The sequence below is a fragment of the Protomyctophum parallelum genome, assembly GCF_964188405.1.
Source record: "Protomyctophum parallelum genome assembly, chromosome: 18".
Lineage (NCBI taxonomy): Eukaryota > Metazoa > Chordata > Actinopteri > Myctophiformes > Myctophidae > Protomyctophum > Protomyctophum parallelum.
This window is the reverse complement of record NC_139716.1, coordinates 28620782-28645424: the sequence shown is the minus strand read 5'-3', so window position 1 is coordinate 28645424 and position 24643 is coordinate 28620782. Positions and strand designations below refer to the sequence as shown.

General features: G+C 42.9%; 3 protein-coding genes across 5 annotated transcripts in view; 1 reads left to right on the top strand and 2 right to left on the bottom strand.

The window, feature by feature from the left end:
• Positions 1-4410, bottom strand: part of arhgef40 (Rho guanine nucleotide exchange factor (GEF) 40) — a 113907-nt gene extending 109497 nt beyond the window's left edge. Inside the window, exon 1 of the mRNA XM_083788741.1 lies at positions 4126-4410. Coding sequence (XP_083644867.1) covers positions 4126-4128 — 3 coding nt within the window. The 5' untranslated portion in view covers positions 4129-4410. The remainder of the gene's footprint in view (positions 1-4125) is intronic.
• A 1348-nt stretch (positions 4411-5758) lies between these two features.
• LOC310875702 (uncharacterized protein) lies at positions 5759-15394 on the bottom strand. Of its 2 annotated transcripts, XM_083789016.1 has the most exons (10): positions 15325-15394; positions 13248-13389; positions 12116-12212; positions 11218-11321; positions 10686-10769; positions 10192-10259; positions 10010-10099; positions 8377-8431; positions 7214-7402; positions 5759-7109 (listed from the first exon to the last, which is right to left on the bottom strand). In XM_083789016.1, exons 2-10 carry the CDS (start codon positions 13362-13364, stop codon positions 6267-6269), a joined length of 1647 nt encoding a protein of 548 aa, XP_083645142.1. In that variant the 5' UTR covers positions 13365-13389; positions 15325-15394; the 3' UTR covers positions 5759-6266. The 2 variants fall into 2 exon arrangements, with proteins under 2 accessions (XP_083645142.1, XP_083645141.1); XM_083789015.1 differs by lacking the exon at positions 15325-15394 and having other exon boundaries at positions 13248-13431.
• A 116-nt stretch (positions 15395-15510) lies between these two features.
• On the top strand, positions 15511-24395 carry LOC310875564 (serine/threonine-protein kinase Nek4-like). 2 transcript variants are annotated; one of them, XM_083788841.1, is made up of 10 exons: positions 15511-15568; positions 17365-17532; positions 18249-18348; positions 18817-18917; positions 19149-19232; positions 19569-19630; positions 19719-19808; positions 20598-20652; positions 23190-23384; positions 23488-24395. In XM_083788841.1, the coding sequence occupies exons 2-10, from the start codon at positions 17407-17409 to the stop codon at positions 24313-24315; spliced, it is 1641 nt and encodes a 546-aa protein (XP_083644967.1). In that variant the 5' UTR covers positions 15511-15568; positions 17365-17406; the 3' UTR covers positions 24316-24395. The 2 variants fall into 2 exon arrangements, with proteins under 2 accessions (XP_083644967.1, XP_083644966.1); XM_083788840.1 differs by lacking the exon at positions 15511-15568 and having other exon boundaries at positions 17359-17532.
• The last annotated feature ends 248 nt before the right edge of the window (positions 24396-24643 follow it).

Here is a 24643-nt window from a genome sequence, read left to right as displayed (position 1 = left end):
ACCACTGAAACCGCCAATACTTAGTAAACTTGACCTTTTAGCTCTGTATACTTACTACTAGCCTGCTCTTTTGTTCCCTCTACACACACCAAACCTCTTTGCCGGTAGGGATGCTAGCTATAGGGTTCAAGTGGTCAATGTAAAAATAAATCACACTTCTGTGAAGTGAGGGGCGACCACTGTGGCTGATGCCACATGGCATCACTCTCTCTGTTGTGATCGGTTGGACATTTCTCAAGATACGCCGTCGCTGGTGAGGGTGACACACTCACTCGACAAAGACTATGGCCTTATTGGCCTATTGTTATACGTTCCAATACGTCACAATTGAATAATGGGGAGATGTACATTATATTATACAAGGTAACGTGACGATCGAATTGGGCCAGCTGGGCCCAAACGGATCTAGAAAGATGGCGATTTACAATTCAAGGACTGACTGGCTTCATCTTACGTCCATATCAGACCCGGAGAACGCTTTGTCCATATTTATTTTTACAGTCTATGAGGAACACAGGCGGACCCAGGTAGCAAATTTGAGTGTTATCAACCCATATCAACCTGTAGGCTACTTATCATGCTCATTTAATGGAGCCAGAAGGCTCTACTGGAGCGGAGATGTTGTTGTCAGCCATTGTCCGACGTGGCATTGGCCGCGTTGTTGCCTAACTCTAACCCTAACCCTAACATCAGTCTTAAGCGGCCATGAAAATCAGTTTCACTATGTTTTCGCTTTGGCGGCAGCAATTTCACTTCCAGTTTCCGATTTCACTGCAGCCAGTAAGTAGGCTCCAGTAGAGCCTACTTGCTCCATTGCATGGTCTTGATGAGTAACCTGCTGGTGATTATGGGTTGATAGCATGCGAAGCGGGTGGTCCAAACCTTAGTGGGAAAATGTGACCACGATACTGTTGATAACGCTATACCGTGGCGGTCAGACTTACAGTTGACAAATAAGGCATTTGGCAGACGCTCTTGTCCAGAGCGATTTACAATAAGCAGAGAGAGCCATGTAAGTGCCTCAAGAAGCTACCAGGTATACTCTGAACAGTGAACACTAGTCTGTCTAAATAATATGCTTAATAATCTAAACTCTTCTCTCCTCTTGTCCCTCCTGTATCCCCTTTTCGAGGTTGTGTTGTTACATTATAGGCCTATGAGAGGGAATATGGGAAAATAACGCGACCGTGGCAGAGTTTACAATTTAGGCATTTACCTGGACACCTGGAGTAACAATAAGCAGAGTGAATAAATCAAGAAAGTAGGATACCAGGTAAACTATGAACCATCTGTCTAAAGTTCTATTCTAAACAATATCTAAACTCCCTTCTCCGCTTATCCTCTATGCCATTTTCCTCCCGTATGTATGACCTTTACGAGTGCGTGTTGTTAACCCATTCTGACCTGAGATCAGATTCTAAAAATGTCTTCTACATCCTGACAGTTTTCATTCTGACCTGAGATCAGATTCTAAAAAAATGTCTTCTATGTCAGTCGCTCTTCGATTTTTTCAAAAATAGCAGACCTACAAGCTCGTAGCGCGCCACTCGGTGGCGCGCTATGAGCTTGTAGCTCTTGCCGCCATTAGCCATTAGCAAGAGCTTGTAGCAAGAGCTTGTAGCTCTTGCTAACACCAAAACGGGTTCCCGCGCAAATTAGGCCTATGCCAAACTATAGAGCAGTCAACCCACGCTCCGTCAACACATATTATTCCTGTATTCTGACGTTGCTGAATGTTTGGAGCTTTAACTGGTAGCCAATGCTTGTTGCCATGTGTATAGCTAAATGTCCTAGACGACACGAGGACAGATCGTGCAGATAATGAATAATAACCATGATGGGTACTTTTTGGTCATGACCATGTGTACAGACATCCCACTGCTCCCAGTAGTAGCAGCGCTGGAAAAGTCTCCCACAATTTGGCGTCGGCTCCCCGACACCCGCGAGAGGTCATAATTCTCCACCATCCTAACCTCAGAATGATGGCGGCGTATAATTTGCACACTTTGACTTGACACACACACACACACACACACACACACACACACACGAACACACACACACACGAACACAGAACATTTCCGTATCCACTCCACCGGATATGCAAAGAAATTTGTTCCCAGTCTAATCCAGTGTTTGTTAACCTGTGGGTCGGGAACCCCACATGAATTGGGGTGGGGTTTGGGGTGGGGGGGTTCACGACGTCAATGACATCACAACACGGAAGCAAGCGTTTCCTAGCGATTTCCTTTTTTTTGCCCAACTACTTGTAGATTGGTTATTTTCACAATATTTATCTGTGGAACTGACTCAAACTAAATTGTGTAAACTAAAAGTGCTCGTTAGGGTGGGGGGGTCCCCAATTCAAATATCTTTTTGTTTCCTTTTTTGGGGGGGGGGGGGGGGTGGTTGTCCTAGATCAAATGATTATTATTGTATTTGTTTATTTATTGGGGTGGGGGGGGTCCCCAGCTCAAATAGGATTATTTGGGGGGGGGGGGGGGGGGGGGTCGCAGCCTGAAAAGATTGACAACAAGTGGTCTACTCGACCAAGGAAGCTTGGGATCTTTCCCTCTTGTTTGGCGTCAGCAAACTGTCAGTCAGGCAAGATGGCCCAACGCCATTTACTGTGGGAGGACCTGGGAGTCAGCTTGTCACAGACTGACCTCAGTATATTATGTTATGTATAAGGCATTTGTGCATAGTTGCTGCAAAGGCCCAGATTGCTCCAAATGCAACGCCTTGCAATCCCTGGCATTGGGGATAACGGTTGCAACTTAAAGTAGTTGCACGTTGCAAGGAGTTGCATTGGTGTGGACTGGCCTTATAAGTGTGTATATTTGTGCTCACGTGATGCACAGACAGCTCAGTTTGTTTTTGGTCCACGAGCCCTTTTCTTCCAAAACCTTCCTATTTGGGCAAAGAGCAAAACACAAACCCCACTGCACATGTTCCACTGCAGTCCATGCCACCCCTTGTTCCATCCCCCCCCCCCCACACACACACACACACACACACACACACACACACATGTGCGCGCTTGCACACACACACACACACACAGATCCGATATGGAAAATGTGGCATCGCTGTTACCACACTGTTGTCGCTGGTGTCCAAGGTTCCTAAAATTAAAAAAGTAAGCCCCGCTGCCTTTCCTCTCGTTTCTCCCTCTGTTTTCCAACTCTGCTTCTTTTTTCTCTCTGTCTCCCCCCCCTCCGTCCCCCCCCCCCTCTCTCTCTCTCTCTCTCTCTCTCTCTCTGCCAAAGTGCTCCGCCCTGCCCTGCACACAGAGAAACACTAAAAAATCTCTCTCTCTCCCTCGCTCTCTCTCTCTCTCTCTCTCTCTCTCTCTCTCTCTCTCTCTCTCTCTACCACCACTGAGTCTGCCTTGTTGTGTCTGCCACTGTCTGTGCTGCTTTAGTTTCCTCTTTGTGCGTCTGTGCGTGTGCACGTCTGTGAGCGTGTACTGCTCAGACAGAGCATGAGTCCAGCAAAGGGGTGGAGATCAGATGATAACAAGCATACAAACTCAATCCTCAAGAGATGTGACGAGACTTGTCCTAAAAGAGACATCTCACTTCCTTTCCGGTTCATTGAACTTCAAAGTTCACATATGATGACATATATAGCCTACAGATATCCTGTCATCGTAATTCACTCTTAAGATTATATTACTTTGACAGCTTTATGAACACAAAGATCTAGGAGTACCTATACCTACCTAATGAATAATTTATCCTAATCAGTCAGCTATATTATGGATTTGATCAGAACCAGAAGTTGGCTAGTTTACCAATAATCAAGTTAAAAACAGAAAAGGTTAGACCTAGATATGATTTGATGAACTATAGTGGCACATTTTAAACGTTCATACCTGACATAATTGTTTTTATATCCACACTCTGAATTTCAATATAATATTCCACATCTAAAACGCCTGTTAGGTATTGAAATATACATGTTTAATGTAGGCTTACTATTAGTAAGTAAGCTACTTAAAAGCTGATGAATGACACATGTGATACACCAACAACATATAGACCCTCACCCAACCTTTTTTCCCCACGACAAATTTCACGCTTTTCATGCACAGTCAAAGCTCGGACGGGAAGGGGGACTTACCATGACTTCAGTCGGGAATTCCTACATAGCTGTCGGCTCCTTTCATGCAAACTCTTCCTCTCGGCATTCTCTGGAACCAACTTTCTCCCCTATTTAAAAAAAAAAGAGAGGAACTATCTAAAGACAACAATATATCTATCTACAGATGCCATGACATTCCCTATGTCTAACACACTCTCCTCCCTCCTCAACCCCGACTAGACGATAGAATTAAAGTAGCCTGCATCTCTTCCTAAATCAAACTCTGGCCGCTATTTCCCAGCCTGCGAAATGCAAACTGCAATTCTCTTTTCCCTTTTTTTTTTGTATTCCGTCTGCCCGTGAGTGAGAGTCCCGTGCACGCCTCATGCACGCCCCCCACACACACACACCTCCCCCCTCGTCCCCATACACATACATACATACCTAAAAGCCTGCAGCAGTTGTACTTTGGTTGCGCGCTGGCTGGTGTCGCGCAACTCCGAAAATAGCAGATCCACAAGCTCACAACGCGTCGCAGCCGCGAGGCGTTGTGAGCTTGTGTATCTGCTATATTTTTTTCCGCCCGTGCGCGGGACCAGCGCGCAGCCAAAGTATAAATCAGCCTTTAAAACAAGAACACTACAGTCAGTCTCAACTCTCTCTCAACCGCTGGGCGCTCAAAAAAACTTTCCATTTTTCCCCCTCTCTCTCTCTCCAGAGAGGCAAATAATAAATGAATAGACAATGGAACACTGTTACCCTCACCCAGGCGTAATTGCAAAACCCTCTCTCTCTCTCAAGTTTATTGCCTCAATAAGTGTTAATATAATTGATATCTGCTTGGTTCAATCATGGGCGGCATTACCCTTTTTATTATTCTTTTTTAAGTACTGTAGTCTGTATAGTAGCCAGATTTAACCCCGTTTTCATTGGGTTTAATTGGAGTGAAAACGGTCGCGGACATTAAAAAAAAACATTCGAATAATCACTATAAACATAAAAGCTCACAGTTTCTTAAATTAGGCTCAACTGCGTTAAGGGCGGCAGGGCGCCATTCTGTCACCACTCCTAGGGCTTCTTCACATTGTCTACTACAAAAAAGCAATTATTATTTATCTTGTAAAGTTATGCGGCCTGTATACGTGTAAATGCAGTTAACTTCAATAGACAGGAAGGATAGGCCAGTGTACACCTTTTAAGTTTTTAAATAGTTCGCAGTTTTACCTTAATACCTTTGCATTTAGTCCATAAAGTATTATGCGGTAAACTAAACTCCATGCTTCATGATGCCTGTCATTAAAGGTGAGGTTATTATCATACGCCCGGTTAAGGCTCTTATTGTAACTCGACAGCGACCTCTCGCGTTCACTTTGAGGTGTTGCGTTAAATCTCTCTCAATGCATAGTGTCTGTGTATAATAGTGCATACATGCAATTACGTGTTCTTCTGACACATGTGGACATGCTCTTTCCAGGATGCTGGGCAGTTAAACAATAGGTCTATCGTCCTTGGCTCAATCTGTGGTGGTACCATGGTAGTGCTGTTGAAATCAATGAATCTGCTCAGTTAATATACACACTCACATTGGCTCTAATCTGGATGGTTAGAGAGCGACTCAAGAACTGATGTTACACACTTTGTTTATTTATTTTCTACATACAAATGGCACATAAGGAAAAGTAACCTTCCACAATGAATAATGTAGCTTAATCATTTCCCCAAGGACTTGAACAATTAATCATAATAAGATATTTACATTCACTTCCCCTTATAAGAATGTGAAGAATGAAAGGCTATGCATGAGAGCTTGTAGATCGATAGTTTCGGTGAAGAATGTTGTGATGAGCAGTACTAACCATTTAGAAAACTCATTCTACTAAATAGATGAGCAAGTCCTGCATGTGTGTATCTGTTAACAAAATAACTGTCAAGAAGACATGATTAATGTTTGGGGTGAAAATTTCAAGGATTGGAAAATGTCCATGAAACTTGGTGGGAAATCTGAGAACGAACAGAAAATTTCCCCTAACGAGGATTATTATTACGGTATCAAAAGGTCAAAGAGGTCACCATCAAAATGACAATAGGCCATATCTCAGAACATGGGATTGTGGGCAGAGTTTGTATGCCCACGTGCATTTTTAAGCCAGTTAAGCATTATACTAAATGTACCGATTGCCTTAGAAAAGTGAAGTGAGTTCAGTCAGCTGATCCACAATATCTTGCAGGTTCTCAACCGTCTGTCTGATTGACCAGACAAATTTCATGGTCTCCGACTTGATGTTTTCTCCGTCCGGTTCGGAACTGGCCAGCAACGCTGAAGTGTCCATGATTTCCAGCTTATTGGTGGGCAGATTCGACACTCGGTCGGCCTCCAGCGCCTGCGCCTGCCGGATGTGGTGGATCTCCTTGGCGTCCATGGCAATGAAGAAGACATCCACGGCTATGAACAAAGCGGACAGCACCCCTGTCGCCACCTCCGCCACGCGGATCACCCTGGCTGTCTGGGCAGCTACTTTGCCCAGGCTCCCCACTTGGACCAGTCGCACCAGCTCCCCGATGCCACCCAGGCCTCGCCCGGCCCCGGTGCCGATCCTCACCAGAGTCTTTGACATTTCAACCTCTGAGCCGGGCACCTCTTCTTCGTGCTGCTTTTCCAAGCCCTGATTGAGGAGCTCGAGAGACGTCACCACTGACTTCATCTTCTCGCTGAACTCTTTGATGATGCTTCTGATGGCCTGCCGGTCGCTGGACTCGTTCACCATGTTGGTGATGTTCGACGCGCCGGCGGTGGCACCGCCGGCCACCGCCACGCCGATGCCGACTCCGGTGACGATGAGAGAGGCTCCCAGGGTAAAGGGGGCCAGAATGAGACCTACGATGGAGGTGATGCCTCCCGCCGCTCCGATCACCCCGCCCGTCAGGCTGCCGATGGTGGTGCCTTGGTGCACTCTTTCCAGACGGTCGGCCACGGTCTTCAGCTTGTCCAAGTTGGCCTGGAGGTCTTCTACAGTCGCTTTACTCTGAGAGAGAGAGAGGGAGAGAAAGAGGTCGATGTATTGGTGAGAGGAATGAGGGGCTTTGACACACAGACAGAACAAATGGAAGGAGGAAATGACAGACAAACCTTTCCCATGAGAACACCTTTGATGAAATCCCTTCTCAGAATTTCACTGGCTGTAGGTCTGAACTCGGGTTTCTTCTGGAAAATGTTGTTCAGTAGTTGGTGTAGCTCGGCGGAGAAATGCCCCGGCAGAGTTGGATATGTACCGCCCAGTACTTTGGGGATCAGAGTGACGGTTGTCTCTGCAGTAAACTGTTTGGGAATACAAGTCATTAAAGCGATGTTTGTCATTAAATCGATTGTTTTAAGCGCTTGCCGCTAAAAGTGAGATTTTGAGACCCTTTTTTCCCACAGAGTGCAAGTGAATGTCAATCGCTTCTTAAAGATAAAGACGACTGACTGACATGACTTACATCATGGCAGGCATCTATACAACCCATCGCTCTTCTAAAACATAAAGTCCTACAAATCTCTACACGCTACATAGTGATTGGATTGAAAATATTCTGGTTAAGCTGCAAAGTTCACTTTACATTTCTCTACCTCTCAACATCCGACATACGACGCCATTTGTGGTCAAGGTCATAGATTGACATATCATCTTACAGAACTTTTGAGCAATTTATCGACGAGAAGATGAGTAGTTAAGTCTTGCATTTTGACGTTTGTTTCGAGCCATTTCACTTCCGTCCATTGTTCTACACTCCCAGCCGGTAGGAGTACATGCAATGACCAATATCACCCTTCCCACCCGGCTTCCCTCCCCCGAAAAGGCCAATTGGTCAGAATTTATTGAGAGGATAGCACCTTGAGATGCAGCATGAGTTCATGTAAATACCCACTTTTAATCCTGGCATAAATTAAATGCAATCCCACTAGCCTGCTATAAAATTAAGATGAAATGAAGAAACCTCTGTCAGTCTGGACTGAGCCATGATTTCCCCTCAGTGGGTTGACCAGTTGCACACAGGCATATGAACACAGGCTTTACCCAAGATTAAGGCATTTATTATCGTTTTTGTACACAGTCCTTGCAGACTATGGGATCTGTATTCCTGATCTGTAGTCGTGGTTGCACTCACACTGCCCGGATGGACGGAGGCCTGGAAGTGGCGGGTATGGACTAGTTACTTTTTTTTTTTTCAAAAAATAGCAAATCTACAATCTCACAACACGTAAAATAAAAACGATGGTATTTTTTTGAATAATTGTACAAGTTCACTTACTGCTTTCTTCAGTGTACAAAGCTCATACAGCACGCAGCCCATTGACCAGATATCACTGGAGGAAGAAATTGAATCATTATTTAATTTCAATTGACCAGTACGGTAGTACCTGCAAAATTGTAAACTCCACGGTTCAGTTCACTGGGTAAATTTCATGTACATACTGCATATCTCATTTTGGAAATATTCTTTCCCTTAGGGCTCGTACACACTGCACGATATTTACTCCGATTATGTTGTCGGGGAAGCATTTTTGGCGCTCGCCGACAAAACCCCCGATCTGACGCAAGATCGGGCTTTGCTCGCTGTGTGTGAAAGGAGCTGCGAGAAGATTCAGCGCCGATAAAAGCGCTCGCCGACGCCTTCCCCGAGCGCTTCTGAATATCTAGCAGGTTTGATATTTGGCTGTCTCGCCGACTGGACATCATACAGTATGAACTGGGTTGTGACCGCGAGGCATGAATTAGGCTCACAGCCTCACAGACAAAGTATTTATGTGTGTCTGTCTGTCTGTCGATAGATGATAATATATAAGCTTTATTCCGCAGGTAAATCCAGTTGTCATAGGTAGCTATATTAGCCTAATATTGCTGTGAAGTAGTCTATAAAAATCTCACTTGAGTAATGTTAATATTAAAACGCAGGGCAAACATTTGGACTACCACGTGCGCTGTGTGTGAGTGAGTGTGCGCGACGCAGAGAGACAGAATTATTTAATGAAAATCAAGATTTTAGCGTCATGAATACTGTCTCACTCTATTTCGTGTTCCTGTTTGTGTGTGCAGAGAGGGAGAAAGAGAGCGAGAGAGAGACTACGTCCCGTCGGTCTCGTGCATACATCACGGGATCCTGCACCCATACGTGAGACGTCAAAATGAATTGAAGTAAAAAAACAATCTAGATCGCATCGTCTTGCAGTGTGATGATCCCTAGTCGGCTATCAATCGTTTAGTGTGAAAGCCACAAAGATATAATGACTCGCCGACAACTTTAAAACTCCTACAGTCTAGTATTTCCCCCTGTAGTACAACTAAACGAGAGCAAGATTCTAAAAGCACCTCTGGCTGTTCCTCAAACCCAAATGGACCAACGTGGTTTAACCACATGAACCCTAGCATCACTATTCTGGGCACCATGCCATAATTGGGAGAATGGGGACAGTTGACAAAAATAGGAGATCTAGGTGGTGCGTATGTTACTGACCGACTGTACAAAAGAACTCTCACTATATGTGCTTATTCTCACAACATAGAATGGTCCACCTTTGGGTGTCGAACAATGAGTGAGAAAGTCCTATGCATGTAGCAGTGCGGCGGTGGCTCAGGGGTAGAGTGGCTGGATGGTAACCGCAAGGTTGCCAGTTCGAACCCGGGCTCCCCCAGAGTTAGTGTCGAAGTGTCCTTGAGCAAGGCACTGAACCCCTAATTGCTCCTGATGTGCCGATTGGTGCCTTGCATGGTTTCCGCCGCCATCCGTGTATGAATGTGTGTGTGAATGGGTGAATGTAATGCACAATCTATATAAAGCGCCTTGGATAAAGGCACTATATAAATGCACCATTTACCACCTTACATTTGTGTAAAGTGATATAATCAAGTGATGATTTTTGGGTAGTCCTCTCTCTGTACAGTACCTTTTGTCGTCATATATGCCATCTTGCAAGGTTTCTGGACTTATGTAACTTATGGCAGCATTCTGCGAGGTAGTCGTTTCTGCATCCAGGCTGTTGAAAGAAGAATGGCTCATTGAAGGCGGCACTTAAAATCAATAAGTTAGATATGTTTACCAATTACTAAATTGCTTTGCTTGTTATACCTCTCACTCTCGCTGAGTTTTCCAAATCCTCCCAAATAAATGGTTCCCGATTCAGTCAGAAGTATCCTCTGAGAAATTGCAAAAGAAAAGTATATTAAAACATAAGAGTAAAACTTTTTTTGTTTTGGCTTCCTTCAGACAATGCAGCAGCATGGTGAAAAACAACAGCACAACAATGATAAAAAAAAACCTTAAAAAAAAAGAGCTAAAATAATAAAATACAGCATCATCAAATGTGAATATAATCTTGTTATATCGTATACACCAACAGCACTTTTCCCCCTCAGTAGCAGCCACCTAATGTGGTGTTTGCTGCTCCCACACACACACAAAACTTCACAGCATATTATATATGTATGACAACAGATTAGTACATTCAACTTCACTGTATATATAAATATAGAGCTTGTTTATTACACTGAATAAGTTTGAAAACAAAGTTTCAAACTATCTTCCAGACACCTTTTCTTGTAGAGTGTGAATGTGAGCTTTACCTGGGGTGTGAGGTCTTTGTGGAGGAGGCCTTTCTCATGAATACATTTCAGAGCCATGCACGTTTGGACAATCCACTGCAGTATCTGTTAAAGAAAAGTAGCATTTTGTGAACAAACTATCCGGAAGCATCATTTGTAGACAATATTCTTTCCAACATTGTATTTAAGTAATAATAAACAAGGCCTTGCATTGTGAAATATCTTTAACAAATAATAATAATCTGACAATAATATATATATTTTCCCCCCACTCATTTCCAAATGCTCTCCACGGCACACCACATTTAAACAAGCCACTATTGTATACCATGTAAACAGATACTAACTGTTAAAACGACATGAAGCAGAGTGCATTAAAACAGTCGCCAGCAACAACCAACAACATTCACTCAGACAAACCCTCAGGTGGAGCATAATACTGGGGTCGCGAGTAAATATCTCATGTTTTCCGTTTAACATTTAAAAAGTATAATTTCAAAAGATTTTTGCGTATTGATCGAAAAGGTTTGGAAACCACCGCCTGCTGCTTTACCTGCTCTTCCTTGAATCCTCCTTCACACTCTCTCTGTTCCTGGATCTTTTGAGACAGATTCCCACCCTTACAGTGGTCCATCACAACATGCAGGCAGTCTCCCTCTGGTCAAAAGAAAAGAAACATAAACCACTGTGCCATTTTTAACACATTTAGGCAATACATTTTATTTGGGAAGGATGGTCCACGCTTGTGTCATGTTCAAAGCAACATGTATCCCAACACCAACAACCAATATCCCTAAGTACATCTAAAATAGTAACAAATACATAAATAGAAATATCGTGACTGAATGAAAGGGAAGGTGTATTAGACAGGACGTCTGGGAGTAACAGGATTAGGAACGAGTACATCAGGGGGACAAGTGCGTGTGTCAGATGTTTTGGAGATAAAGCCAGAGAGGCCAGACTGAGATGGTTTGGACATGTACAAGGGATAGTGAGTAGTATATCGGTAGAAGGATGTTTAGGTTGGAACGGCCTCGAGGAAGACCAAAGAGGAGATTTATGGATGTAGTGAAAGACGAAGTCAGTTGGTGTGAGAGAAGAGGAGGCAGAGGACAGGGTGAAATGGAGGCCGAGGATTGTGTGGCTGTGGCGACCCCTGAAGGGAAAAGCCAAAAGGAAAAGAAGACCATACATGAAATTCGAAATTTCCATGGATAAATGTAAATTGAAATGATTGAAATGAGTAAATAAAAGCATTAAGCAGTCAACGTCACTTCCAAATGTAAGTACAGTGGAGGTTGTAACTTTGTTTGTTATATGTGATATGTCTTGTTATGTACTATGTTGTGTTGTGTGTGTGTGTGCGTGCACGCACATTGTACTGGGGATCCAAATAAAGAATAAAAGAAGAAAGAACTGGTTTAAAACCGATAAATAAAAGTAATTCCTACCTTCAAAAGATTTCCCGTAGCCTACAATATGTGGATGGCTTGTGTTTTCAAGTGTATCCGTTTCGGCGGCTATTTCCTGATACGCCGTGCTTGATATCTGTTGAGTGTTGATTTATCATCATCAATATTTGTATAGCATTGTATTGCTATATAGACAAATGCAGATGAATTGAATGCCTGAATACTTTCACTCCAAATATCAATCAACATCAATGGAATCTGAATGAAATGTTTTTTTTTAAACCCATATTGGGCGGGAACCCCTGTTGGTGTTTTAACCCATTCTGACCCGAGATCAGATTCATACGAGGTTTCCACTGGACACACACTGGTCTGATTAACCCATTCTGACCTGAGATCAGATTCTAAAAATGTCAGTCGTTCGATTTTTCAATAGCTAAAGCATAACATGATGCCAACACCAAAATCGGTTCCCGTTCAGAATGGGTTAAACATTATGTTATAATTTAGCTATTGATAGCAGATCTACAAGCTACATAGTGCACCACCGAGTGGCGCGCTACGAGCTTGTAGGTCTGCTATTTTTGAAAAGTCGTGAAAATGTGCCTCAAATCTTTGAATATATATTCTTTCAGAGTTTCAGTTTTGAACTCAAATCTTTGATTGTGTGGTGTCCCTGGAACAACATATTTTCAGATGGGGGTCGGCGGCCAATATAATTTTTGGGGTTCTTGACATGAAATATTGAGAACCACTGATATATATATATATATATATATATATATATATCTCAGAAAAAAATACATTTTAATTTCGATGTCAGGCCAAAATGGGTTAATTTATCTTGGCACGGGCAACATACGTATGGACATGTTTTGGCAGAGCCATCCTCAGCAGCACTGAGGAAGGCTCTGCGGAAATGCATCTGCACACTGTCCCATGTCGAACGGTCACTGCATGAGTGCTTATCCTAAGCTGTATCCGGTACGAGATGTGTTGCGCTAGCTTCTTTTTGAAAAAAAAAAAGAAAGAAAAGAAAAGAATAATGTTGACATTCAGAGGGGGGTCCCCGCCACGGCCGAAAACATTCATATCAATTTGGGGGTCCTTGGCACGAAATAAGTTTGAAAAACACGTGCTGTGTATACACACACAACTGTGAAGAACGTACCTTGATCCGTTTAATGACAACCTCTTCGCCCTCCTTCGAGGTGGCGACAGTACCATCCGGTGTGTCGGACTGGACGGTGTAGCCATGGAGGTCACAGGTGCTCTGTGTTTGGCCCATCTCGACGTCTGTGTAGCCGACCTGCCTGTGAATCCAAATCAAACGAGAGGAGATGAAGAGATTATGCAACCCGCCTGTGTGTGCATCTCTAAGTTTCACTTTTGTTTCTGCACTGTTTTTCCAAAACAGGTCGTGCAAGTCGAGGCAAGCCTTAGTGTCACATTGTTTCAGTCACGCAGCTTGACACCATTGTTTTGTACATTCCCTACAGTAGCCCTAAAGCAATGCCGGTTCGCTCAATATGAGTTTCGGGCACCGGGTCCTTTTAGGCGGAGGGGGCAAGCTCACAACGTGTGACATCATGAGTTGTGTGTTTTGGCCTACAATGTGTGACAAGATGCCAAGTTGAAACAAAAAGAGGTTAAGTTCACCGCTACCAAATCAGAGAAAATTTAGGTTTCTCTCTCCACCAGCTACAGTATAGATCAGGAGGTCGGTCTGAATTGCAAACACGTATACATGCATGAGTGTTTCAGGAACTTGTTTGCATTTGTTTTCTGTGGATAAGTTATACAAACATGAGTCATTGATTATGGCCATCACGAGTGACTGTGTGTGTGTAGAGCTTCTGTTGCTCTCTCCTGAATATGTTCCTCCTAGTTGTATCATTAGGTCATTCTTTCTCAATCTCTTCCTCTGTCCGTTGGGGCTTGACATAGACTAGGCAATAGGCAGACAGATACAGTGTAAGGCTGCAATAGGCTGGAATGGCTTAGGGTTGAAGACAGAGTAGGCTAGCAACTTGCAATGGGCCCCATGGTCTGCAACAGCTGGCCAAATGTGGCCCTTGGGCGAATTTTACACGGCCCATAGCTTCATACCTGAATTGTATTATGAAAGGCCAACCTGGGCATTTCCCAGAGTATAATTTGTCAGTGTTCCTTGTATTTATTTTTGTATTTTTGTTTACCTTGCTTGCTTGGTTACATTTGGTAATGTGACATATTGCTGAAAAAAGGCTGATATACACTTTCTGTTCACAGCACACACCTGACAAAAGACCATTGATATTAAATATTGATGATAGTTAAATAGAATCGTTTAAATCCGAAGCTAAATTATGTAGTTGGCCCTTGGGTGTTTTAATATTTTCTAATATGGCCCCCTTTGAAAAAAGGGATTAAATTGAAATACATTTTTCTCCTATGCCACTAAAATGTGGAACGCCCTACAAACAGCCTAAAGAAATGTGAATCCCAAGACTTCGCTCTCAAAGAGCACTAAAACGGGTGGCTGCAAAAGCTGTTAATGTTCAAAAAAGTACATATTATGTATGGAAATTAACATCCTGTACAGGCTATCATGTGCATAGGCCATGATTCATGGTAATTAACATACTGAACATATTTATGCATGGTATTCACAGTATCGCTGCATTCCAATTCAGCATCACACTCCTAGGGTGCATGTGTTATTTCTTCTCAATAATGAGTTTGAGGTTTATAATTTGAAATTCGTGCATGTTGTGGATTTGTCGATCCTGTCGAAAATAAGACGAAATAAAAGTAAAGCCTGCTGTCAACACGAACAGCTGCGTTTCCTGACAATAAATCAACATATAGTCACACTCACTATGCTTTAGTCAGACAACAACAATGCAACTTTGATTCATTGTTATAGCCTTGGACCAATTAAGACCTATAGATGTATTTGATCGAGTCTGGCTTTTGCTATCGTATCGTAAAAGTAGCTCTGGTCCATAGCCTTAACCCTTAAGGACTTCTGAAGTCCTTTAAATAATGACGTAAAAGCTACTAAGCTAGCCCTGGAAAGATCACTTTCACATATGACATCACATATGTGAACCACCATGGCTATGACAATTGGCTATGTAAAAGCCACACTCGACAAAATCAATGATAGTCTTCTTCTTAGTTTGTCCAAGGCAAGACTACTTCATTTTCTGATGTATAATACCCTCGCTCTAACTCAGAATTTAATAACAATAATTAATACTCACAGGTTTTCACATGGACGTAAAGTGTAGCTACTAGCAACAACCGTCTAAATCCAGCCTCTCCTCTACACCAGTGTTTTCTTCCCTTTTAGACTAAAATTGATCTCGGTCACCGCCCATATCTATGTCACCGCCCACTGCGCCCAGTGCTTTCTAATGGGAGCGTCAAGTTAGAACTTCCGGTAGACTCAGTGAGAACTTCACAATAAGACCAGGTTCAAGGGGGCATGCTTCTAGCGAATATACGGTAATTGGGTGATGCGAGGTTAGTACAGGACAGGTACCTGCCCTACTAGTGGAGCAGACTTGAACAGTTGAACCGGCCTTGTTTATGGGAATGTTCGGCTAATAAGTCATGTGACACATTGGCCCCTTTTCCACTGGTTGGTTCCCAATGGGAACCGGTTCAGTTCTTTTTGGTTCTTAGTCCATGAGCCAGAGCTCCAAAATTGAAATGTTAATTATGAATTGAGTGGGCAAAACCATACCTATATTAGATTATTATCACCATGAAATTTTCCCAATTGAGTACTTACACGAAGACAATGATTTATTGTATTACAAATTTTACATTTTTAAATATGCAAATGAGGCATTATGTAGGAAAATATGCAAAATAATCGAAAATAGGTTAAAGCTACTACTGTGGAAGGGTTATCATGTATTAATTTACTTGTATTGATCCTATAAACAATTTAATATAGGGTATAGTTTTCCCACCAATTTTGGAGCTCTGGCTCATGCAGAGCCGGACTAACAATGGAACTAGGTGGAGCTTAAGCGCCAGGCCCGAAGCTTGCAGGGCCTGGTACGAGACTATAGACCGATTCACAGAGGGTTTCCTGGGTGCGGCCATTACTGAGGTGTACCATTGAGTGCAGCAGCACTGATTAGCTACACCTGGCCTATGGAGCACCTGCTCCATGGATTACCCCTCAGTAATGGCCGTGCCCAGGGCACCCCTCTGTGAATCGGTCTATACACCTGTTGCTTCTTTCGAAAAATATAACGCAACATAAGAACCCCCGCTAGTGTTTTTGGTCTTCTCGTCTGACAGTTGATCTGTAGCAGTTTTCGGGAGGGGGGGGGGGGGGAGCAGCCTGTTTGGGGGGGTTCCCGACGGCTGCGCATCGCTTCCTCCTCTGACAGGGAAGCGAGTAAGCGACGCCGTCAGAAGCCCCCTCAATCAGGAAGGCCCCCCTCACTCAGACCGACCAACGTGTGTTGTTGCGACAATAACATACAGCCTATGTAAAGAGGAATATAAACAAGACCTTGGCGCAAAACTTCATATTTACCCTGCTCTAATGCAACAAAAGTGTGTTCTTACATCCTCCATTTCACGATTCCAGCACTCGTGAGTAAATTAATTTAATTGCTATTATGAAAGTTTTCAGTGACGTTGCACCCACCACAGGTTGCATTGTCGTCAATAATTAATCTGTTTTTAAAACGTTCTAATATTAATATAGCATATTGGCATTGTCTGTTGGTGCACACGTTATATGGACCATGTAACAACATGGTCAACAGCACTGTTTGCAAATGTAGCTACATTTGTTGGCCACAAAGACAAAATATGCTGCTGCCTGCTAATGGAGCTTAGGCAAATTATATTTCGGGGAAATTGCAGTTAGTTTAGCAGAGACTGAAGTTGGAAAGGCTGTGCCCAGTGCGGCAGTTCTACATGTGTCTTGTGTGTCAGCGGGCAGCGCAGGCAGTAGTGGATATGCGCTAAACGCATGCATGTTAATTAATTCATTAATTGACTGAATCTGTAGGGCCTTTTGATTTGGTGAAGCGCCAGGGCCTTGAGAGGGGTTAATCCGTCACTGGGCTCATGGACTAAAAACCAAAAAGAACTGAACCGGTTCCCATTGGGAACCAACCGTGGAAAAGGGAAGTAACAGAAGAATGAAAAGTGAAAGTGATTTATTCTTCTTTTTGTTGCTGTCACTGCTGTGCAACCTTGCAAACATATCTAGCCTAAACACAGTAAACAGACTATACCCTCAGATTTTACACACACATTTTGTGCTATAGTCTTTCAGAAATTAAGTTCGTGTTCGTACATCAGACATCGAGATGGGGAAAACTCAAAGTGTCTATGAGAGGCATGGCTACACTGTCCAGTCTAACGTGGAGAAACGAGTTGTTGCTACTTCTAAGGAAGGTGACGAGGTTTTCATCCACGAGATCAAAATGTCACAGGTTAGTTCCTCCAAAGCTATTCTTCTAATATATACCCGAGTTGACCATTTATACTGTAACAGCTGCATCTACAATAAATAATAATAATAATTATAATTATTATTATTTATTATTATTAGTAGTAGTAGTAGTAGTAGTAGTAGTAGTAGTAGTAGCCTAGTAGTAGTAGTAGTAGTAGTAGTAGTAAAATCTCCTCTTTTATTTAACTTTATTTTTATATTCATGAGTTTATATGCTATATTTCCATTGCACCTTATCCTCTGAATAGTGTTGTTGTTGTTGTTGTTGTTGTTGTTGTTGTTTTTGTACATAAGATGATGTCTGGCATTTATGTTGTCTGAAATTACAAATGAAATATTATTAAGTAATGACATATAACCTCTCAAATTAGCACACGATAGACTTGTGACTTGCATAGGTAAGAAAGAACTGGTATTACCAGTTCTTTCTGTAGGCCTACTACTAATCTATCCTTTTCTTAAAGAAAAGGATAGATTAGTAGTAGGCCTACAGTTACTAGCGTATAATTGAATAGTGTCAGAAGTTTAGAACCTTTGAATGCATAATGTTATTTATCTTTGAGATCATTTTAATTCCTTCCTTCAATGTTTATATTGCAGTATTTATACAATTGTAGTAGAAAAAAGTATATATATGTGACATTATGGTGTATTGTCCATAGCATGAAATGATGTTCATCACATTTTAATCAACAGGATCCTGATGACACTTATCAGAGGATCAAGTCCGAGACTGATAAGCTTGAAGATGCAAACCATCTGCATATTGTGAGCTACGAAAAATCCTTTGAGGAGGGTAGGTTTACATTAGCGTTTTATTTTACCCCCAACTAATCAAACTGAACTGGGGACCCCCAACCCTGATTAAGCATTTGGAATTGTAGGAGTTGAGGCATCGCTTCCACAGAGAATAGCAGATCTACAAGCTCATAAGCTCATTTTTAGGTATAATACAAGGGGAAGTCATTAAATTGTCATTTCACTGTCATCTGGTTGAGAACCCTTGAATTAAGGAATGAACCTGTCTGTATACAAACTTCAGCAGATGAAACACTTCAATTCTATAGTTACGCATGGGAATTTTGAGAGGCAGATACAGTTTTTAGTTTTTACACATTATTTTAGAGAATTTGAGGAAATCCAAGACTTTTTTTTGTATTCTTTTATTTCTGAGCTTTTCAGGATGTGCAACATTAAACTAAATAAATGTATGGCATTATATATGTGCATATGTTAAAAAGTGAATACCCTTCTATTTTAATAGATGGAAACCTCTACATTGTGATGGATCATTGCCTGGGTGGAAATCTTGCTCAAAAGATTCAGGAACAGAAACGCTCTGGAGATCCATTTGAAGAACACCAGGTATTGCTAAAATATACATATCTGTACAGTATATACAGTAGTTGCTGTCAGGTAGAAACCTCCTATCTCCATAGTACTACGTGCGTGCGTGCGTGCGTGCCACACAAGGAAATCTCTTCCTTGTGTGGCAAATGGGATGATCATTGATCTCATATTGTATCAACATTTTGGCAAACCTCTTTACAGCCACGTTATATAACGGTATTAATGCACTTGTTACTTTTTTAACAGATACTACAGTGGTTTGTCCAAACTTGCATGGCTCTGAAATGCATTCATGAAAGAGGTCTGCTCCACAATGACCTCTCACTCCAGGTACCACACATGCACACACCTGCACACACACCTGCACACACACACACACACACACACACACACACACACACACACACACACACACACACACACACACACACACGCGCACCAGGAAGGAGGGGTCATTACAACCCCCCAAAGCCACTTCACATTATGGTGTGATTTCTTTTAAATCAGCTTTCAACACAATTTAACCCCACTACACCTGGGTGGATAAACAAATTACTTTGGTGTATAAACTGGTTTTAATCCTTGACGGGTGATATGCTACGTCATTTACAAGTGAAATGATATGATTTCACAAATTTCACAGTCTTCTCTTTTGTCATGTCCCAGAGGATACTCCTCACAGAATTTGGAACCATACGCCTGGGAGGCTTTGGAGAACTCAGTGAGAGGTATTGTACATAGAAACATAATTTCACGAAACAAAAAGGGATCTACTGATTGATTTAATTACTATGCTACAATTATCCCCCCTTCCAGATTTAATGATGCGAACACGGCTCCCTCGCATGCTGGCTTAAGTTACACAAGTCCTGAAAAATGTACAGACAGCACATACGATGCCAAAAGGTAAAGAGGTCTACTGTATATATCTGTTTATGTTTGGTTTACAGTGTAGACCAGCTGGGGCCGCCAAATCTTTGTGTGATATATACAGTACTTATTTTTTACATGAATCCTCAGAATAGGGATGCGAGAGTTCAACGGTGAACTCTAGCATCCCTATTCTGAGGAGAACTGTAATGACATTATTGGATGCAGGTGCAGGTTTCAAAGATGTTTAATAAATCCAGGCAAAATGCATAGTCAAAGGCAAAGTTAGAAAGCAACAAACACTGACAAAAGCTATAAACGGACGGGACCGTAGAGTGGCTAGTGACTAGTGCAGGCAAACAATACTGACTAAAGTGGAGTGGCAGAGGGGGTGATTATATGGGTGTGGACTAATGAGGAGCAGGTGTGTATAGTTAGTAGGTTGGAGATGATGATCTCTGGAATGAGATTTTGTGTAGAGGGAAAAAAGAGCAGACTACTGTAAATACATATATAGTGAAAGCAGGTTGTCCAAATATTGACGGTTTAAGTGGTTAAATGCCTGAAAATACACATTAAAGTGAATCCAACATACACTGATGATAGTGCTGTCAAACAAGTCTACGAAGCGATATATGAAATCTATGAGGAATTATACGTCCTACAATAGAAATTGCAGGGTCCCTGCTTCATCTTTCTCCCAGTTAAGGGGTCCTTTGCCTGAAAAAAGGCAAGGAATAATATCAAGGAATATTACTAAAGTGAATATTTTTGAAAGGGGCCATTTTAAATAATACTGACTTTATATATATTTTTGCCTTCCAGTGATATCTGGTCTTTAGGCTGTGTACTGTATGAACTTTGCACACTGGATCTGGCAGTAAGTGGACCGTGAATATTTTCAATTTAATTATGAATCATGCTTTATTTATGGAATAATGTTCGATGGGTATTCTTTTTTATTTTTTATTTTTTTGAAAACTTTTATTGATCATTGTCACATACATACATTTCAGACATCAAAAAATAAATTACGCATAGGCCTATATACCAAATTTACACTGCATTAAAGTATCTGCAAAACATACACAAAAAACAGGACAAAAGAAAAAAAAAAACCATCAGATTTACATTTCACTTTATCTCCAACCATTGGTCAGGGCCATAAATCATACAGACCAACAATATATAGTCTTTTTCCCTGGCATACTTTTTGCCTCTGTCTAAGCCTTGACAGAAGGGCCAGGGCCCTCGAGAATTTCATATAAGAGAATCTCTCTTCTTCCTTCAAGCCAATGGACATTTCCTTGCATCAGTGCTGCCCCCTTCTCCTTCAGCGGGCAGTTTGAGAACCAGTGTGGGTTGTCGCCCAACTCTTCCTCTGTACAGCCATAACACGGCATTCGCGGACAGTTGCTCATGGTCTACATACTGTTCATTGCACCAGCACCATGTTTTGTATTCCGCTGGGTCTTCGAAGAAACTGTTGAGGGCGCCGCTAACGAGGCCCCCGATGAGTTCGTTTGTGAGGCATCTGATGAGGTATTCGGTGAGGCCTCCGGGGAGGCCTGCGGTTAACCCTCTGACGAGACCGAAATTATCACTCGGGCCTTTGATACTTCCTCCGGTGGGCGTTTCTGGTTCCCCTCCCCATCCAGAGGGGCAGGCGTCCTATCGTCCTTTCCAGCCTCTCCAGGGACAGTCTTTTGCGTCATGTGTTTTAGACAAGCAGGATCTACAGTTCTTTTCAACTGTGCAATTTGCTTCTGTATGTCCTCGCCCTCTGCACTTTTTGCAGAAAGGAGGCTGCCTTATATAAAAACAGTACCCCCTATCTGCCCCGATGGAAAAAAAGGCTGGAGGGTGAACAAGACAGTCATAGCCATTCTCATCAGTCTTTAGCTTTACTGTGAACTGGGTCCTTCCTGTCCAAAAACCCAAACTGTCTTTCTGTTTTCTATGGGGGGCCAAAACCTCCCCATAGTTCTCCAGAAACCGTACAATGTCTTTTTCCGGAACATGTGGGTTGTACATGTGCACCGTTATCAGTCTCTCCTCCATTTTGTGCAAGTCTTCTATTTCAAAGAAAGACAAAGGCTCCTCACCTCCTCTCCTTTTGCATTGTCCAAATGCTCTTTCCGTCAACTCAGAGCTCTGAAAAGTCACTTCCCATGCTCTCTCCCGTGGATTCTCTTGAAGGCAGAAGACTTCTTCCACCGTCATTTGTAGGCACTCCAACAAAACTTCCTTCCCGAACAGCCTCCTCTGCATGATCGGTGCATCAGTCGTCTTCCAAACGAAGCGTAGCGTGTTCTTCCTTGGTTCTTTCTGTCGTTCGGCCATCTTTTCTCCAGTCTCAGCTCTAGCCGGTGCCATCTACAGTTGGCGGTCGTTCAACAAACGGTCGTTCAGCAAACAAAAAATCTTAGAAATATTTTAGCACCATACACCGCTCGACTCCAGATATTTTCTCGTTCTCTTTCTGCTTCTCAGCTCACATCCACTCCTCAGACTCCTGATCTTAGCCAAAAGGCAGAGAAGCGATGTTTGATGGGTATTCTTTTTTAAATAACCTAACTTTACGCATATATAATTTAACTAATGAAATTTGAGGACGGAATGCGCCCTCAGATATTGTGCGCTACATGTGTCATTCTGCGTGGTTGACTTAGCATCGCATAGTGAGTGTGCCAATATAAGTGGCAGAGGGAGAGAGATATGTCATCAGACATTGCGCAACACGCTCATAATGAGATTGCCCCTTCTCTTCAGTGCCTGGAGCAATCGATCTGAATTGCAACACGGGCATTGACACTGCAATCCAGCGTGGTTGCCTATGTATAGACACTATAATACATATTGTGATGTCACCGTATACTGTCCAATCATAATGACCGGATTTGACTGAGGGAGAGTTTTTCTCCTCTGGTGAAAAGCTGGAGGTTTGCGCGATGGCAGGCTCTCAGTCAAATCTGGTCACAGAGGCAAAAAGTGTTATAAATAATAAAAGTAAAAATCATTCGTGAACCTGAATGGTGCTAATAATTTCTACTACTACTTTGGGATGTTCAGCAATAAAAATACACACCACACAACCAAAACTCTGCACATACTTTGGGTATGCCTACATTATAAATTACAAATAATGTTTTTTCTTACAAGAAGATACTCTTCTCAAACTCAAACTAAACTTGAATGCCACACACTGACTCAACACAATTCAGAGTGAAACAAACCAGTGTTCATGGTGCAGCTCAACGGCAGAGTCAACCATTGCTTGAATGGTTTTGTAGTTGTACAGCCGATGTTGTGGTGTCCATCGACCATGGCTTTACAAATTGCATGGACTGTACCTCCTTTTCACATTTAAAAAATATAAATGCATGCTTTTACTATCTTCAACCTATTTCCAAACAGTTTGCTGAAAACACACCAATTCTGCTGATCCGCAAAATATTGGGAGCAATGGGAGAATATCCAACGCTCCCACTGGATTTCTCCCAAGACCTACAGGAACTACTGAAAGACATCTTCCAGAGAGACCCTGGGTCAAGACCTGCAGCCAGTGAAATACTGGGAAGGCCTTTTATCCTGGGTTTCCTCATGAGAAAGGTTTGTTCATCTGTCAGCCTTCCATCTGTCTGTCTTTCTGTCACTGTCAAAGCCCCTCATTCCTCTCACCAATACAGCAACGCTTTCTCTCGTCCTCTGTCAGACAAAAGCAACTGTAGAAGACCTCCAGGACAACTTGGACAAGCTGAAGACCTTGGCTGACGGCCTGGAAAGAGTGCACCAAGGCACCACCATCGGCAGCCTGACGGGCGGGGTGATCGGAGCAGCAGGAGGCATCACCTCCATCGTAGGTCTCATTCTGGCCCCGTTTACCCTGGGAGCCTCTCTCATCATCACTGGAGTCGGTGTCGGTGTGGCTGTAGCCGGCGGTGCCACCGCCGGCATATCAAACATCACCAACATGGTGAACGAGTCCAGTGATCGGAAGGCCATCAGAAGCATCATCAACGAATTTGGCGAGAAGATGAAGTCAGTGGTGTTGTCTCTTCAACACATCAGCCAGGGCTTGGAGAGGCAGAACGAAGAGCTGCCTGACTCAGAGAGTGGCATTAAGAGTTCACAGAGGCGTGCGAGGATCGGCACCGGGTTCGGGAGAGGCTTGGGTGGAATTGCGGAGCTGGTGCGACTGGTCCAAGTGGGGAGCCTGGGCGAAGTAGCTTTTCAGGCAGCCAGGGTAGGACTCCTTGGGGCGGAAGTGGTGACGGGGGTGCTGTCTGCTTTGTTCATAGCCGTCGATATCTTCTTCATCGCCATGGACGCCAAGGAAATTCACCACATTCGGCAGGCGCAGGCGTTGGAGGCTGCACGTGAAACAGGCAAGGCTGACTCTGCTGAGTTACTGCCCAATGCTGATCTAGACAGAGCAAACATCAGATCAGTGACCTTGAGATTTGTCTTGTCAATCAGGCAGGAAGTTGAAAAACTGCAAGAACTCGTGAATGAACTGAAAGAGCTCACAACTGAATTCTAGGCATATAATCTCCTAATTGAAATGCAGCAAATCTTGACACTTGATTGATTGATTATTGATAATTAATCTACCAAACGCGACCACAACATTACAAGGCCAGTATCACAAGCCGGCAAGCGAGTGGTAGTAGTTGACAGAATGTTTGCTCTGTGCCTGCACTGTTCACGATACTGTTAGTTAATGTTAATTTGTTGTTAGTCAAAAGAGAGGCCTTTTTGAGTGGTGCACCCACTCCTGTGTGGGTCCCTGGCTGGCTGTGTCCCTGGCTGGCTGGCTGGCTGTGTCTGAGCACAAAAATAGCATTTGGTTGGTTTTCACTGTTGTCACT